Below are 16,357 nucleotides of genomic sequence, written 5' to 3'. Positions count from 1 at the left end.
ATCAACTTTATACTGAGATGAGCCAGTCAAACCATACAAAGGTGGCGATCAAATGTATTACACATTTAGGATAAGTACTAGTCCAAATGTGGTGACCAGATGTGTTTCCAACTTATACTCATATAAGACTTTCCAGGATAAGTATAGTCCCAAACTTTCATCTTAAGTAATGATACATAGAAGAAAAAACAACTTAATCCATTCTCACAGTTTAAGTTAGTTTCATTTAATCGCTACATACGCTACAACACTGTAGCGTTCTTGTCTGCCGTTCGCTTGCAAGGTCAGAGGAGCCGATCCTATTCATTTATTTTCAGAATTTGCCATCCAATACGCACTGCCTTCACGATATGCCATCTAATTCGCACTACTTTCAGAATATGCCACTGGATGCGAATTTTCTGCGCCACTTCGTCCGACGTCAGTTCTCGTCGTCGTCCCTCTGTCTGCCGCCGCCCGCATCCCCTTCCATCTGCCCGTGCTGGTGCCGGTGCCGCTGCGTTCCCATTCGTCCACCGTCACTGCTGCGACCCCGTCCGTCCACCGGCACCCCCTCCCCTTCCCCCGGGTCCGTTTGCTGGTGTTGTCCCCGTCCCGCCGTCCATCCTCTGGCATTGCCCGTGACCCCGTTGTCACGCCCGGAATTTCTATCCAAAATTCCAAACGCTTACATGTGTGTAAACCCTCGTCCAGGAATCAGCCGAGGCACACAATAACAAATTGATAATAGAGTACAATTATTACTCTAATTAATAAGCGAATAAAATGTTATTACAGAGGTAGATAGTTCCTCTCAATCAATAAAAATCTAAGCAGCGGAAAATAAAAACGGCGCGGACGACTCCACTCCACAGGCAGCTTGACCAAGGCTACACCTAATCCTCCACTCCATCAGCCTCATAGTAGAACTCTTCCTCTGATGAATGATTGCAAGGTGAGTATATGACATACTCAGCAAGCCACGCAGCAAATATGCAAATGCACAGGATAACAAAGGATGGCATAATAGGGCTCCATTTGCAAAAGCAGCATTTAGCAAACATTTGGAAATTTAAAACAGTTAAGTATTAATTAAGCAATATTAATCCAACGCTATACAACATACCCTGTTGTATAAGCCCAACCATTCTGGACAACCATCCCGGCTGTACAGTTCTATCTCCAAACCAGGAATATACCATTCCAAACCAGGAGCTAATCAAATTATTACCAATTATAACATCATTACTATGGTGAGAAGTGTGTAACTAATCACGAAAGACATTGTTCGACCCGCCCATAACCGCGGGCACGGCTATTCGAATAGTTTTACTCTGATCAGAGGTGTACCACTGTACCCACAAGACACAACCCCACATCATGTCACCATGTGCCTCAATACCACCGCGGTACCTTGGAAAGGAGTTGTGACAATACCCCTCGCATAACACAATCCACTACAGCGCACCTTTCCTGGATCATAATCACCCCCTTATAAACAAGGCATGGACTCCCCAGCGACCCCCGTGGGCTTATCTCCGCCACTTCTCAGTCTGGTGCCCCGCAATGAACCATGCTATACAAAAGATAAAGCCGTTGCCCATGCTGGCTTGTGGTTGGCACGATAAATGTTTCACAACCGAAACTCGTGAACCGGTCCTTAATTGTCATGAGCACGACCATCAAAACCATGTGCTCACAACCCACCATTACCAGGTTTTAGTTGGCACATTAATTAATCAACTAATCACAATTAACCATCGTGAATTATCATTAAGCCATCATTAAATAACAGTGAATCATAAGTTATCCCAATAGTGAGCTAATGTTTCTAAGCAGGGCTAAGCAATTATACCTAATATCTAGTTGAACCAATATAAATAAAGTTCAACCAGTCAAATTATTATAACCCAAGGTATCAAGGAATAAAGTAATCAAGAACAAGAGGGCCATAACAAAGAATTGGTTAATTCCACCCAATGACATTCGAAAATAAATGCAATAGTTGAAAGGAAACAATAGCTTTAAATAGGATCAACATGCTCAAAGGGTTGTTTGGGATCTGTGTGACTTGCCTTGCTGGCCTTGGAACTCTTCAAACTCTTCTCCGGTGAAAACGGACTCTCCGGAAACGACGGAATCTAAGCAGAAAGAAGCAAAATCACCAAAACAGCACATAAACAAGCATGAACAGTACATGTGGATATTTTTAATGTGTAGATCTCAATTTTAGAAAAATTTAGAGACTTGAACCAACTAAATTGGAGCTAAGATGAATTAGTTATGAATTTTTAAAGATTAAATCGGATTAAAACACTTAAATCGGATTAAATTGAATTATGACGCAATAATGAATTATTTTTGAAAAGGAAAAGATGGTTTATTGCGTCAGCGGCTAGGGTTTCGGTGGACCGGGCGCACGGGCGACGGTTCACGCGAACGGACGGCCGAGATCAAACCAATCCAAGATGGACGGCCGAGATCGATCGGGTCCACGGCGGCTCACGGAGGACGAACTTGATGGCGTCAGCGATGACGTCACCCCGGCGGCGGCGGCTCGGGCAGCTGGGACGGCTCGGGCGGCGCATGCTCGCCGGCGAACGACGGCGCGAGGACGCAAACGGAAGGCACCAGGACGAAGCGGGCGGCACGGCGAACTCACCGGCGACCAAAACGACGGCGGAAGATCAACGGATGGCGACGGCGACGAGGAGGAAGCGGCGAAGCTCTTCGGGTCGACGGCGGCGATGACGCTCCGGCGGTCTTCGGCGACGGCGAAGGGGCGGACGAGGACGGCGACGCGACGGCGAACACGACGGCGGCCTTCCCGAGCGATGGCGACGGCTGGAACAACGGCGGCGCACGGCTGGAGCGGCGGCGGCGGCGGCGAAGCTAGGGCACACGGCGCTAGGGCGACTCCGGCGACGAGAGGCGAAGGCGAGGGTGGCGGCGGGTAGAGGAGACCACGGGGAACCTTTTAAAGGGGCTCGGAGGCGAAGGCGAAGGCCCACGGCGACCGGCGACGAGGAAGGAAGGTTCGGGAAAGACGAATCCGAGACGAACTCGAATCCCTCGATTTCCAAACCGATTTAGCCAAAGATTCCAAAGGAGAAAAGGTAGAGGAGATCCCGAGGATCATTTCCTCTCTATTGATTTGGCCGGAGAAGGAAAGGGGCGGCCAGATTGGAAGGAAACAGCGGCGGTGGCTCGGCGGCGGCGCGCTAGGGTTTCGGCCCGAGGAAGACGACGGGCCTGACAGGTGGGACCCACCTGTCAGCGACCGAACGCGCGCGCGCGGGCGGCTGCGAACTGGGCCGACTTGGGCCGGGGAGAGAGAGAGAAGGTTTTGGGCCAACTTTCGGCCCAAAGCCCAAAAGAGAACTTTTTAAAACTTTTTCAATTTAAATTATTTCTTAAATGCAATTCCATTTATTAAAAATACTTCCTTAGCTCAAATAAATCCCAGAAAAATCTAGGAATTATAGAATTAAGCAAAGTATTTAATGAAATTTTATCTGGCCCCATTTTATATTGGAATTTATTAATTAAACTTAGATTTTCTTTTCAAGACTTTTAAAATAAATTCTAGAAATTCCATTTAAACAACAATTTATATTTTTTTTGAATTTTTAGGGTGTGACAAACCTACCCCCCTTAAACAGAATCTCGTCCCCGAGATTCGGAAGAACTGGCGAACAGATACGGATGAGCTGACTTCAATTCATCTTCTCGTTCCCAAGTTGATTCTTCTTCCGAGTGATTACTCCACTGGACTTTGCAAAAACGGATAACTCGATTCCTGGTTCTTCTCTCATTTGTTTCCAAGATACGGATTGGTTTCTCCACATAGGTCAGATCCTCTTGGACTTCTATTTGTTCAAGATTAGCTTCTTCGGTAGGTACTCTTAAACACTTCTTCAATTGCGACACATGGAACACATTATGGACTTCTGCCAAAGATTGAGGTAACTCTAACTGATAAGCAACCTCTCCTCTTCTACTGACAATCTTATAAGGTCCCACAAAACGCGGTACCAATTTTCCTTTGGTATGGAAACGATGAACTCCTCTAAGAGGCGTGACACGAAGATACACGTAATCTCCTTCTTCAAAACTCAAATCTCTGCGGCGATTGTCGGCATAACTCTTATGTCGAGACTGAGCCACTCGCAATCTTTCTTGAATGATTTTCACCTTTTCTTCTGCTTCCCTTAGGATATCCGTCCCGAAAACCTGACGTTCTCCCGTTTGATCCCACAAAAGCGGAGTGCGGCACTTCCGACCATACAGTGCTTCGTAAGGAGCCATCTGAAGACTAGCTTGATAACTGTTGTTGTATGAAAATTCTGCATAAGGTAGATTCTTATCCCAACTTCCACCGAAATCTAAAGCACAAGCTCTCAACATGTCTTCCAAAATCTGATTCACCCTTTCAGTTTGTCCGTCTGTCTGCGGATGATAAGCAGTACTAAAGTTCAACTTAGAACCCATCTCTTCCTGAAGTTTCTTCCAAAAATTTGAAGTAAACTGACTGCCTCGATCAGACACTATCTTCTTAGGGACGCCATGCAAACACACAATCCTTGCCATATACAATTCTGCTAAGCGACTTCCGGAATAGGTTGTTTTTACCGGAATGAAATGTGCCACTTTGGTAAGTCTGTCGACTATCACCCAAATAGAGTCATGGCCTAATGACGTTTTGGGCAAACCAGTGATAAAATCCATACCGATTTCTTCCCATTTCCATTCAGGAATCTTCAAAGGCTGCAACAAACCGGCGGGTTTCTGATGTTCTGCCTTGACTCGCTGACAAACATCACATACTGCTACGTATTCTGCAATTTCACGCTTCATACTTGCCCACCAAAACCTTTCCTTGAGATCCTGGTACATCTTAGTACTACCAGGGTGAATGGAGTATAAAGTATCATGAGCTTCTTTCAGAATTGCATCTTTTAAATCTTTGTTGTCGGGGACACAGATTCTCTCACCCAACCATACAGTTCCGTGCTCATCCTCCAAGAAACCAATAGCTTTTCCTCTTCTCATATTCTTCTTAATTTCTTGGATATCCGGATCATTAGTTTGAGCTTCTCTAACTTGATCAATTAGAGTGGGCTTCGCTTCTAAGGCTGCAACGAAACCTATACTGACAATTCCCAAATTCAATCTTTCAAATTCCTTGCATAATTCCAGTGGCAACTGTCGTCCTTCTGTAGCATTGCAATAGCCTTTCCTGCTAAGAGCGTCTGCTACTACATTAGCCTTTCCTGGGTGATAATGAATTCCCATGTCATAATCCTTAATTAATTCCAACCATCTCCTTTGTCTCATGTTCAGATCCGGCTGAGTAAAGATATACTTTAAACTCTTGTGATCGGTGTACACCTCTGTACGAGTACCGAAAAGATAATGACGCCAAATTTTCAACGCATGAACTACTGCAGCTAACTCAAGATCATGAGTAGGGTAGTTCTTTTCATGCGGACGTAACTGACGAGATGCATAGGCAACCACCTTCCCATCTTGCATCAAAACACAACCTAACCCAAGTTTGGATGCATCGCAATACACCTGGAAACCCTTCTTTGGATCAGGCAAAATCAAAATAGGAGCTGATATCAAGCGATTCTTCAACTCTTGAAAACTCTGCTCACATTCTTCTGACCACTTGTACTTCACATCTTTCTGAAACAGTCGTGTCATGGGCTTAGCAATCTTGGAAAAATTCTCTATAAACTTCCGATAATATCCTGCGAGGCCTAGGAAACTGCGGATCTCTGAAACTGTCTTTGGTTGTTTCCAGTTGGTTACGGATTCCACATTACTAGGATCGACGGCAACTCCTCCTGCTGAGATGACGTGACCAAGGAACTTTACTTCAGACAACCAGAATTCACACTTGCTGAACTTGGCATACAATTGATGTTCTCGTAGCTTCTCCAATGCAAGGCGAAGATGTTCTTCATGCTCTTCTTTGGTCTTAGAGTAGATAAGAATGTCATCAATAAAGACCACCACGAACTTGTCTAGATATTCCATAAACACCTTATTCATCAAGTTCATGAAGAAAGCGGGGGCATTGGTAAGTCCAAAAGACATAACAGTACATTCGAACAACCCGTACCTAGTGGTAAAAGCTGTCTTAGGTATATCTTCCTCTTTGATTCTCAACTGGTGATACCCTGATCGAAGATCTATCTTGGAGAAAACGGTGGCACCTTTAAGCTGATCAAACAAATCATCAATTCTGGGTAGCGGGTACTTATTCTTGATAGTCACATCATTTAATGCACGATAGTCCACACACATCCTCTGGGTATGGTCTTTCTTTTCCACAAAAATAACCGGAGCTCCCCATGGTGATGAACTCGGTCTGATGTATCCTTTCTGAAGCAAATCATCTACTTGCCTCTTAACTTCTGCCAACTCATTGGCTGCCATTCTATAAGGTCTCTTATGGATCGGAGTTGTTCCAGGTACCAAATCTTTTCTGAACTCTATATCCCTTTTAGGTGGCATACCAGGTAAATCATCTGGGAACACATCAGGATACCCCCGGACTATAGGAATCTCTTCCAAAGTTATCTGGTTCAGTCTTGACCTTAAAAACTCAGAAGACAATGCATGAACAGTCACAACTCGACCATCATTGCTGGTGAGAGTTACTTTTCTGTTAGCACAGTCTATCACACCTTTATGTCTGGCTAACCAGTCCATCCCTAGAATGACGTCAAGGTCTTTGGATTCTAACAATATAAGATTGGCCAGAAATGGTACCCCTTGAATTTCTATTCTGACAGAGGGGCTACGTTGCAAAGAGAGTGCTTGATTACTTGGGGTACTAACCATCAAAGGACATCTAAGATCTTCTACTTCCATCCCATGATTTCCCGCAAAACTCATAGATAAGAATGAATGTGTAGCACCAGAATCGAAAAGCACTGTTGCAGGAACTGAGTTAACAAGGAACGTACCCAAAATCACATCTGGAGCATCTTGAGCTTCTGCAGCTGCAACATGATTGACACGGGCCTTTGATGCTGGTACAGCAGAGTTGCTCTGGGCAGGGACAACCTTCACGTGTCGGGGCTTTGGACACTTGTCAGCATAATGTCCTGGGTCTCCACAGTTGAAACATACCACAGGCTTGCTGCCTTGCTCCCTCTTGGCAGGTTGTTGCTGTGTCGAAGCTGCAACAGGACGTGGAGCTTGATTACGGATGTTGTTGCCAGCATTGTTGTTGAAGAACTGATGCTGCGGACGAACAACAGACGAAGAACCTCCATGTGGCATAGACTGGGGTCCTAAAGTAAGACGCGGCTTCTGATTATTCCCCTGTTGTGCCTTGAAGTGAGCAATCCGGCGTTTCTTCTGCTCCATGCGATTGTACTTGTCCTCCTGATGAATAGCCTTATCCACTAATTTCTGGAAATCAGAATAATCTTCAGTCATGAGTGGGTAAGAAAGCTCATCATTAAGTCCTTCCAAGAACTTCTCCTGACGCTCTTCATCATTGCGTACATCTTCCGGAGCATAACGGGCAAGACGATTGAATTCGTGCAAATACTCCGTAACAGAGCGAGATCCTTGAGTGAGTGACCTGAATTCCTTCTTCTTGAGAGACACCACTCCCGATGGTATATGCGTCTTCCGGAAAGCAGCGGTGAATTCAAGCCAAGTGATAGGTTCAGCAGTAGTCCTATTCAGGCGGAAGTGATCCCACCATTCAGAGGCAGGGCCATGCAACTGGTGTGATGCAAATGAGACCTTCTCCTGATCAGTGCACTGAAGCAAATCCAACTTCTTCTCTATGGCATGCAACCAATCACCAGCTTCAACAGGATTAGTGGTACTAGAGAAAACAGGCGGCCTTACACGAAGAAATTCTGCTAACTTATTCTGAGGGGGTGCATGGTTATTTCCTTGGTTCTGCTGGTTCTGAAGTTGCTGCATCATCATGTTCATTAGCTGAGTCTGTTGAGCAAGAACTTGAGCAAGGGTTGGATTCTCTCCATTGTTATTGTTATTGGGGTTGTTGAGGTTGGGACCATTCCCGTTGCTGCGAGTGTTCACCATCTGGCATAGACAGGGCACAAGAAGAGAAACCGGGGGAAAACTACTTAGGGCAGAGAATTACTTTAACTTTTATTGATCTTAACTAAGTTTCATTATTACAAACTGAAAACTCACACACCACTAAACTCACCAACTTCCTAACACTCAAAAAGCAAACAAACACATGTACTTACATCCCACCACTGATGTAAATCACATGCAAGACCCACACACACACAACCAAACTTAAAACAAGCAAACTAACACAACGATCTAAGACAACGGCTTAACAAGTCACTCTAGTTCTTCCGAGCATCGGAGGTCGATTGAAGGCTCGTTCGGCTCGTCTTCATCATCTTGGGTTGCTACCCACTCAATCTTGGAACAGTTGCGCTTGGATTCTTCTTCTTCATCACTACTTATGATGATGACCGGAGGATCTGCTGGGGCAACTTCTTTCTCCACCACACGAACCTTTGGCGCCAATTGATAGCGAGGGACAAATAAAGCTCTCTTCCTTGCGGTAAGACGAATCCTGGCCTTCTGAGGTGGTGCTTCTCCCTTCAATGCGGCTAATTCCTTCTCCAAACGATCCACCTTGTCTTCTAACTTGCAAATCTTACCACGATTCCGATCTTCACGATCTTGAGCTGCTAACACAGTCTCTGCACGACTTTCATCCATGGCCCACAGCATCTCAACCAAATGCCTTGTGGTAGCATCATTCTCAATTCCTTCAGTCTCCACGGTCACTTCCCTGGGGTTGGCGAGGATGGTAGCGATACTCAGTGTCGGCCAACTGATCACTGTAGCGATCACGGAGCTCTCCTATGGCGATCCTTGCCACCTCCTGACATGCATGGATGTAGTTTCTTCCTCCAGCTTCGAACATCACTGAGGGAATATCTTCACTATTACTGTTCAAGGTGACTTTGACTCGGCACTTCTCTTCATGACGATCATGACGAATCTGGGCATAAAAAGGGACAGTCCCAAATCCAATGACAAAGGACATCGTACGCAACTCCTGGACAAAACCCTCAACACCAAAAAGATACTCAGGCTTGTAGCGCGGCATCTAAAGACAAGTGAAAGGAGGGAGTTAAGACATTTATCCAATTAATAGCACAAGCTTTTGGATTAATTTGAATAAAGTTTAGAAAATCAAAGTAAAAGGTAAGTAAAATAAAGTAAACCAAGCTTGCAAGATAAGTTGAAACAGTTGAAAACGAGGTCACAAGTTTTGTATTTTTGAATAACAGGTTTCAAAAGAAATGAAATCAAGTTATAAAATCAACTTGCTAAATTTATTTTATTGCAGCAAGATTAAATAAAACAACATTGTAAAACTTTTGCTAGTAAAATGAGCCATTAGTACAGTAATAGATGTACAGTACTAATAACACTGGAATAAATTTTGAATGAGAACCATTAAAAGAGATTATGAAGTGCATGTGCCATTAGTTTGGTTTAATTAAAAGAGAAAGGGAGGAGAACAGTTCTACTTTTCCAGTATTTTTAGAGGGCTTCTATGGGTAACCATTTGGCATAACCTAGGGTCAAGGGGGCTCTGATACCAACTTGTCACGCCCGGAATTTCTATCCAAAATTCCAAACGCTTACATGTGTGTAAACCCTCGTCCAGGAATCAGCCGAGGCACACAATAACAAATTGATAATAGAGTACAATTATTACTCTAATTAATAAGCGAATAAAATGTTATTACAGAGGTAGATAGTTCCTCTCAATCAATAAAAATCTAAGCAGCGGAAAATAAAAACGGCGCGGACGACTCCACTCCACAGGCAGCTTGACCAAGGCTACACCTAATCCTCCACTCCATCAGCCTCATAGTAGAACTCTTCCTCTGATGAATGATTGCAAGGTGAGTATATGACATACTCAGCAAGCCACGCAGCAAATATGCAAATGCACAGGATAACAAAGAATGGCATAATAGGGCTCCATTTGCAAAAGCAGCATTTAGCAAACATTTGGGAATTTAAAACAGTTAAGTATTAATTAAGCAATATTAATCCAACGCTATACAACATACCCTGTTGTATAGGCCCAACCATTCTGGACAACCATCCCGGCTGTACAGTTCTATCTCCAAACCAGGAATATACCATTCCAAACCAGGAGCTAATCAAATTATTACCAATTATAACATCATTACTATGGTGAGAAGTGTGTAACTAATCACGAAAGACATTGTTCGACCCGCCCATAACCGCGGGCACGGCTATTCGAATAGTTTTACTCTGATCAGAGGTGTACCACTGTACCCACAAGACACAACCCCACATCATGTCACCATGTGCCTCAATACCACCGCGGTACCTCGGAAAGGAGTTGTGACAATACCCCTCGCATAATACAATCCACTACAGCGCACCTTTCCTGGATCATAATCACCCCCTTATAAACAAGGCATGGACTCCCCAGCGACCCCCGTGGGCTTATCTTCGCCACTTCTCAGTCTGGTGCCCCGCAATGAACCATGCTATACAAAAGATAAAGCCGTTGCCCATGCTGGCTTATGGTTGGCACGATAAATGTTTCACAACCGAAACTCGTGAACCGGTCCTTAATTGTCATGAGCACGACCATCAAAACCATGTGCTCACAACCCACCATTACCAGGTTTTAGTTGGCACATTAATTAATCAACTAATCACAATTAACCATCGTGAATTATCATTAAGCCATCATTAAATAACAGTGAATCATAAGTTATCCCAATAGTGAGCTAATGTTTCTAAGCAGGGCTAAGCAATTATACCTAATATCTAGTTGAACCAATATAAATAAAGTTCAACCAGTCAAATTATTATAACCCAAGGTATCAAGGAATAAAGTAATCAAGAACAAGAGGGCCATAACAAAGAATAGGTTAATTCCACCCAATGACATTCGAAAATAAATGCAATAGTTGAAAGGAAACAATAGCTTTAAATAGGATCAACATGCTCAAAGGGTTGTTTGGGATCTGTGTGACTTGCCTTGCTGGCCTTGGAACTCTTCAAACTCTTCTCCGGCGAAAACGGACTCTCCGGAAACGACGGAATCTAAGCAGAAAGAAGCAAAATCACCAAAACAGCACATAAACAAGCATGAACAGTACATGTGGATATTTTTAATGTGTAGATCTCAATTTTAGAAAAATTTAGAGACTTGAACCAACTAAATTGGAGCTAAGATGAATTAGTTATGAATTTTTAAAGATTAAATCGGATTAAAACACTTAAATCGGTTTAAATTGAATTATGACGCAATAATGAATTATTTTTGAAAAGGAAAAGATGGTTTATTGCGTCAGCGGCTAGGGTTTCGGTGGACCGGGCGCACGGGCGACGGTTCACGCGAACGGACGGCCGAGATCAAACCAATCCAAGATGGACGGCCGAGATCGATCGGGTCCACGGCGGCTCACGGAGGACGAACTTGATGGCGTCAGCGATGACGTCACCCCGGCGGCGGCGGCTCGGGCGGCTGGGCCGGCTCGGGCGGCGCACGCTCGCCGGCGAACGACGGCGCGAGGACGCAAACGGAAGGCACCAGGACGAAGCGGGCGGCACGGCGAACTCACCGGCGACCAAAACGACGGCGGAAGATCAACGGATGGCGACGGCGACGAGGAGGAAGCGGCGAAGCTCTTCGGGTCGACGGCGGCGATGACGCTCCGGCGGTCTTCGGCGACGGCGAAGGGGCGGACGAGGACGGCGACGCGACGGCGAACACGACGGCGGCCTTCCCGAGCGATGGCGACGGCTGGAACGACGGCGGCGCACGGCTGGAGCGGCGGCGAAGCTAGGGCACACGGCGCTAGGGCGACTCCGGCGACGAGAGGCGAAGGTGAGGGTGGCGGCGGGTAGAGGAGACCACGGGGAACCTTTTAAAGGGGCTCGGAGGCGAAGGCGAAGGCCCACGGCGACCGGCGACGAGGAAGGAAGGTTCGGGAAAGTCGAATCCGAGACGAACTCGAATCCCTCGATTTCCAAACCGATTTAGCCAAAGATTCCAAAGGAGAAAAGGTAGAGGAGATCCCGAGGATCATTTCCTCTCTATTGATTTGGCCGGAGAAGGAAAGGGGCGGCCGGATTGGAAGGAAACAGCGGCGGCGGCTCGGCGGCGGCGCGCTAGGGTTTCGGCCCGAGGAAGACGACGGGCCTGACAGGTGGGACCCACCTGTCAGCGACTGAACGCGCGCGCGCGCGGGCGGCTGCGAACTGGGCCGACTTGGGCCGGGGAGAGAGAGAAGGTTTTGGGCCGACTTTCGGCCCAAAGCCCAAAAGAGAACTTTTTAAAACTTTTTCAATTTAAATTATTTCTTAAATGCAATTCTATTTATTAAAAATACTTCCTTAGCTCAAATAAATCCCAGAAAAATCTAGGAATTATAGAATTAAGCAAAGTATTTAATGAAATTTTATCTGGCCCCATTTTATATTGGAATTTATTATTAAACTTAGATTTTCTTTTCAAGACTTTTAAAATAAATTCTAGAAATTCCATTTAAACAACAATTTATATTTTTTTTGAATTTTTAGGGTGTGACACCCGTCCACCGGTGCCACCGACGGCGACAGTCGGACTCGGCAGCTCTTCGCCGAATCCACGGGGAGGATAGCTGGGTCGGCCTCCTCGACTCGCTCGATTACGACCTCCGCCGCAAGATCCTCGACCACCGCGACTTTGAGCAGGATGTTGCTGCGGCGGCGGATGGACGGACGGCGTGGCTGACACGACCGGCGACACCGGTGGATGGACGGGAACGCGGACGGATGGACGACGCGACTGACACGACCGGTGGCGGATTGACGGGGACGCGGTGGTGGCGCCAACGGATGGACGGGGACACGAGCGGCGGCGTCGGCGGATAGACGGGGCGGCAGACGGACAGACGAGGACGAGGAGTGACGTCAGTGGACGGAGTGGTACATAACGAAGAAAATTCGCATCCCAGTGGCATATTCTGAAAATAGTACGAATTGGATGGCATATCCTGAAGTGGCAAATTCTGAAAAATCTCGATCCAAACCCCCCTAATCCATCCATCGAATCTCGTTGCTCGCCGGTCGCCGCCCCGTCTCCTCGCTTGCCGGTTACAAGGACGACCTCGTCGGGGCGGCGGAACCCTCCAGCCTCCGGGCTCGCCGCCGCCGCCAAGCTCGCATCCCGCGCCGGCCGCCGAGCTCGCCGCCCAACCCCAACCCCAAATCAATCAGATCAATTCAACTATCCAAGCCTAAGTTGTTGGATCTAGAATCCATGGCGATCGTTTACGCGGTGGTGGCGCGTGGCACCGTGGTTCTCGCCGAGTTCTCTGCCGTCTCCGGGAACGCCGGCGCCGTCGCCCGCCGCATCCTCGAGAAGCTTCCGCCCGACGCCGAGTCGCGCCTCTGCTTCGCGCAGGACCGCTACATCTTCCACGTCCTCCGCTCCCCTCCCCCCGCCGCCGCCGATGGCCTCACCTTCCTCTGCATGGCCAACGACACCTTCGGAAGTACAAACTCTCTTATACTTACTAGTATTACTCTACTAATCTATATGATCTATGGATAGGATAAGATGGATTCGTTCATTCATCTTCTTAGTATGTTCTTCATTCATTCAAGATGGTAAACTGTATTGCTTCATTAGCTAATTTAGGCATTTTTGCATGTACTTATTCATTTATGTTCCTTTCATACAACTATTTTACTGTTACTACTCTATTAGTAGCGAGCCAGCGAAATCCAGACATACTAGTATGATAGAGCATCACTTGTTGTATAATTAATTACAGGACGAATTCCCTTTCTTTACCTCGAGGACATCCAAATGAGGTTCATCAAGAACTATGGCAGAATCGCCCATAATGCGCTCGCCTATGCCATGAACGATGAGTTCTCTAGGGTCCTCCATCAGCAAATGGAGTACTTCTCCAGCAACCCCAGCGCCGACACACTCAACCGTCTCCGTGGGGAAGTCAGTGAGGCAAGTATCCTATTTATTTATTGCCTTCCACACAATTTCCTTTCATTTTTGCTCTACAATCAAATGCTCATTCTTCCAACTTGCATTGTGCAGATACATACTGTCATGGTTGACAACATTGAGAAGATTCTCGACAGAGGTGAGCGCATCTCGCTACTCGTCGACAAGACCTCCACCATGCAAGACAGTGCTTTCCACTTCCGCAAGCAATCCAGGAGGCTCAGGAGAGCTCTTTGGATGAAAAATGCCAAGCTTCTGTAAGTCACCCTTTCTTTCTTTCTTTCTTGCTTACTACTGTACTATCTATCTCTTCTCTTCTTTACCACTCACTGACAGTACCCATTAACTAGTGGTCAGTCCTGCACTCAAGTTCATTTGTTACAAGTTACTCCCTAATGACAAGTCCTGATTGATGTTATAAGGCCCTTCGAGATTGGTACTTAGCCATGGACATTTGTTATTCCCTTTTTTTCCTGCCAGTTATAGTTTACCAAATCCTGAATTCAGCCTGAATGAATGTATAATCACAAAAGTTTAGAGCCAACAAAGCTGCAATTTCCTTTTCTGAGGCCAAGTCTAAAGAGCTTTATTCATCAGTGGAAATACCATTTTGCGCGATAGTATCTCCTAAGAATTCAGGAGTGCATGTTTAAATGAGCACACTCTGCACAATGATGAAGCTGCAATTTCTTTGCTAGTCCAAAATTATGTAATCATGTGCCTTCGGTTGGTCATTATTGTTGAATAGACATGTTGGATAAGTGTATAACTATATATCACTCAGTGACCCTTGTTGAATGGAATAAGCTGGTGTATCATTGAGTTTGAGAACAATGGGCTATTGCTATTCTGTTTTTGCTGGGGTTTGAAAGAATTGGTGATTAATAGCAGGCATAACGAAATACTACTAGTTTTTTTTTAAGGATCTAGAAAACTGTGTGTTTGGTTGCTGATTGCCATACATTATATGTATAAGATCCAACCCTTTATTTATTATGATGACTCTAAGATCTACAGTACTAATAACATTTTTGACAGCATCTGACATATTTTGTCCTGCGTTGTTGCAGTGCTGTGTTGACAGCTGTCATAGTACTTCTACTTTACTTGATCATCGCTGCTTTCTGTGGAGGCCTTTCTCTTCCATCGTGTAGATCATGATCCGCTCTACAGATTTACCTCAATTAAAGCATCACACCATGTAACAACAATGCAAGCCTATCAATGCCATGTGTCGTATCTGTTCAGCACCCAAAGTTACAAGTGATGTTTTGAGAAAATGATTTGGTGCTGAGTTTTCGTTATCGGGAGGGTTGTGCTCCTTCAAGTTAATATGGAACGGTTTGTACAAAATGGGATCTATATGTACAGTAGTATGTCGTTTGTTGTTTGTGTTGGCTAAGACTTTTCTGTACCGTTGTGCTTGCACATGAATTGGATGTTTTGCCTGATGATATGAGTGCTGTGGTATGCCCTTTCCTTAACTAAAGCGAATGGCATGTAATATTCTCAAGAGAATATATGAATATGGTTTATGAGTAATGTTATCCTGATAAATAAATTTTGGAAGAAGGGAAATTCTGCCCAAAATTAAGTGTTGATTACTACATGGAGTGTGATGAAATGATTTGTAGCTCCCCGGGATCAGCTGGCGTGATGAATGTTCAGGTAGTGGGTTGGAATGGCGTCTCTGAATCTCTGAAACTTTCAGAATGCTGAAGTAATACAATACAGAGCTGAAATTTGGGAGGACATTTAGGGTAACGACGGAGGAGTCTATAATTAGTGCAGGGAGTTGGTAATACATTACATTGATCGATCAGGTAGAAAGCAAAATGAAAATGGTGCAGCATGGTGGATTGCAGATGGCAGAGCGAGCGAGCAGTTAGAAAGAACGTCTTTTCTTCACACACATATATACAAGTATGGATTGGAACTCATCATTTAGTCCTTACATATACACCCAGCAACGGTCTCAGGTCAATGATAAGAGTTGATTATTAAACAGTTAGTGGTATGATTTGATGACCCAAACAACTACAACTCCTCTGCAAATAGAGTAATATGTATATATACCTACATAGATAGAGGGATAGATTGCCAACAAGATAGATATAGATCGATCGATCAATAGTAGCAGCAGTAGGTAAATTAAGGAAGCAGCAGAAGAGATTGTTAATTAATTAATTAATTAATTAAGCAGAGGCAGCATGAGCGGGATTTGTCTCTCGGATCAATCTTAAATATCTGAAGAAGCTAATGATGTTGGCCTTGAGCAATACTTATACAAATTTGTCTGAACATGAATAAGATTTCGTATATATGCTTCTTATG

The 16,357-nt window shown here is 45.2% G+C and overlaps 1 protein-coding gene across 1 annotated transcript; it reads left to right on the top strand.

The window, feature by feature from the left end:
• The first annotated feature begins 13,076 nt into the window (after positions 1-13,076).
• LOC4348130 (vesicle-associated membrane protein 714) lies at positions 13,077-15,565 on the top strand. The gene is made up of 4 exons (XM_015759500.3): positions 13,077-13,550; positions 13,833-14,023; positions 14,117-14,280; positions 15,094-15,565. The coding sequence occupies exons 1-4, from the start codon at positions 13,316-13,318 to the stop codon at positions 15,182-15,184; spliced, it is 681 nt and encodes a 226-aa protein (XP_015614986.1). The 5' UTR covers positions 13,077-13,315; the 3' UTR covers positions 15,185-15,565.
• The last annotated feature ends 792 nt before the right edge of the window (positions 15,566-16,357 follow it).

The sequence above is a fragment of the Oryza sativa genome, chromosome 10 (genome assembly GCF_034140825.1).
Source record: "Oryza sativa Japonica Group chromosome 10, ASM3414082v1".
Classification (NCBI taxonomy): Eukaryota; Viridiplantae; Streptophyta; class Magnoliopsida; order Poales; family Poaceae; genus Oryza; species Oryza sativa.
This window is presented reverse-complemented; position numbering and strand designations above follow the sequence as displayed.

Coding starts and splice junctions, on each gene's coding strand:
- LOC4348130 (XM_015759500.3), top strand. CDS start 13,316: ATGGCGATCGTTTACGCGGTGGTGGCGCGTGGCACCGTGGTTCTCGCC. Junction 13,551..13,832: donor GGCCAACGACACCTTCGGAA/GTACAAACTCTC, acceptor AATTAATTACAG/GACGAATTCCCTTTCTTTAC. Junction 14,024..14,116: donor TCCGTGGGGAAGTCAGTGAG/GCAAGTATCCTA, acceptor TGCATTGTGCAG/ATACATACTGTCATGGTTGA.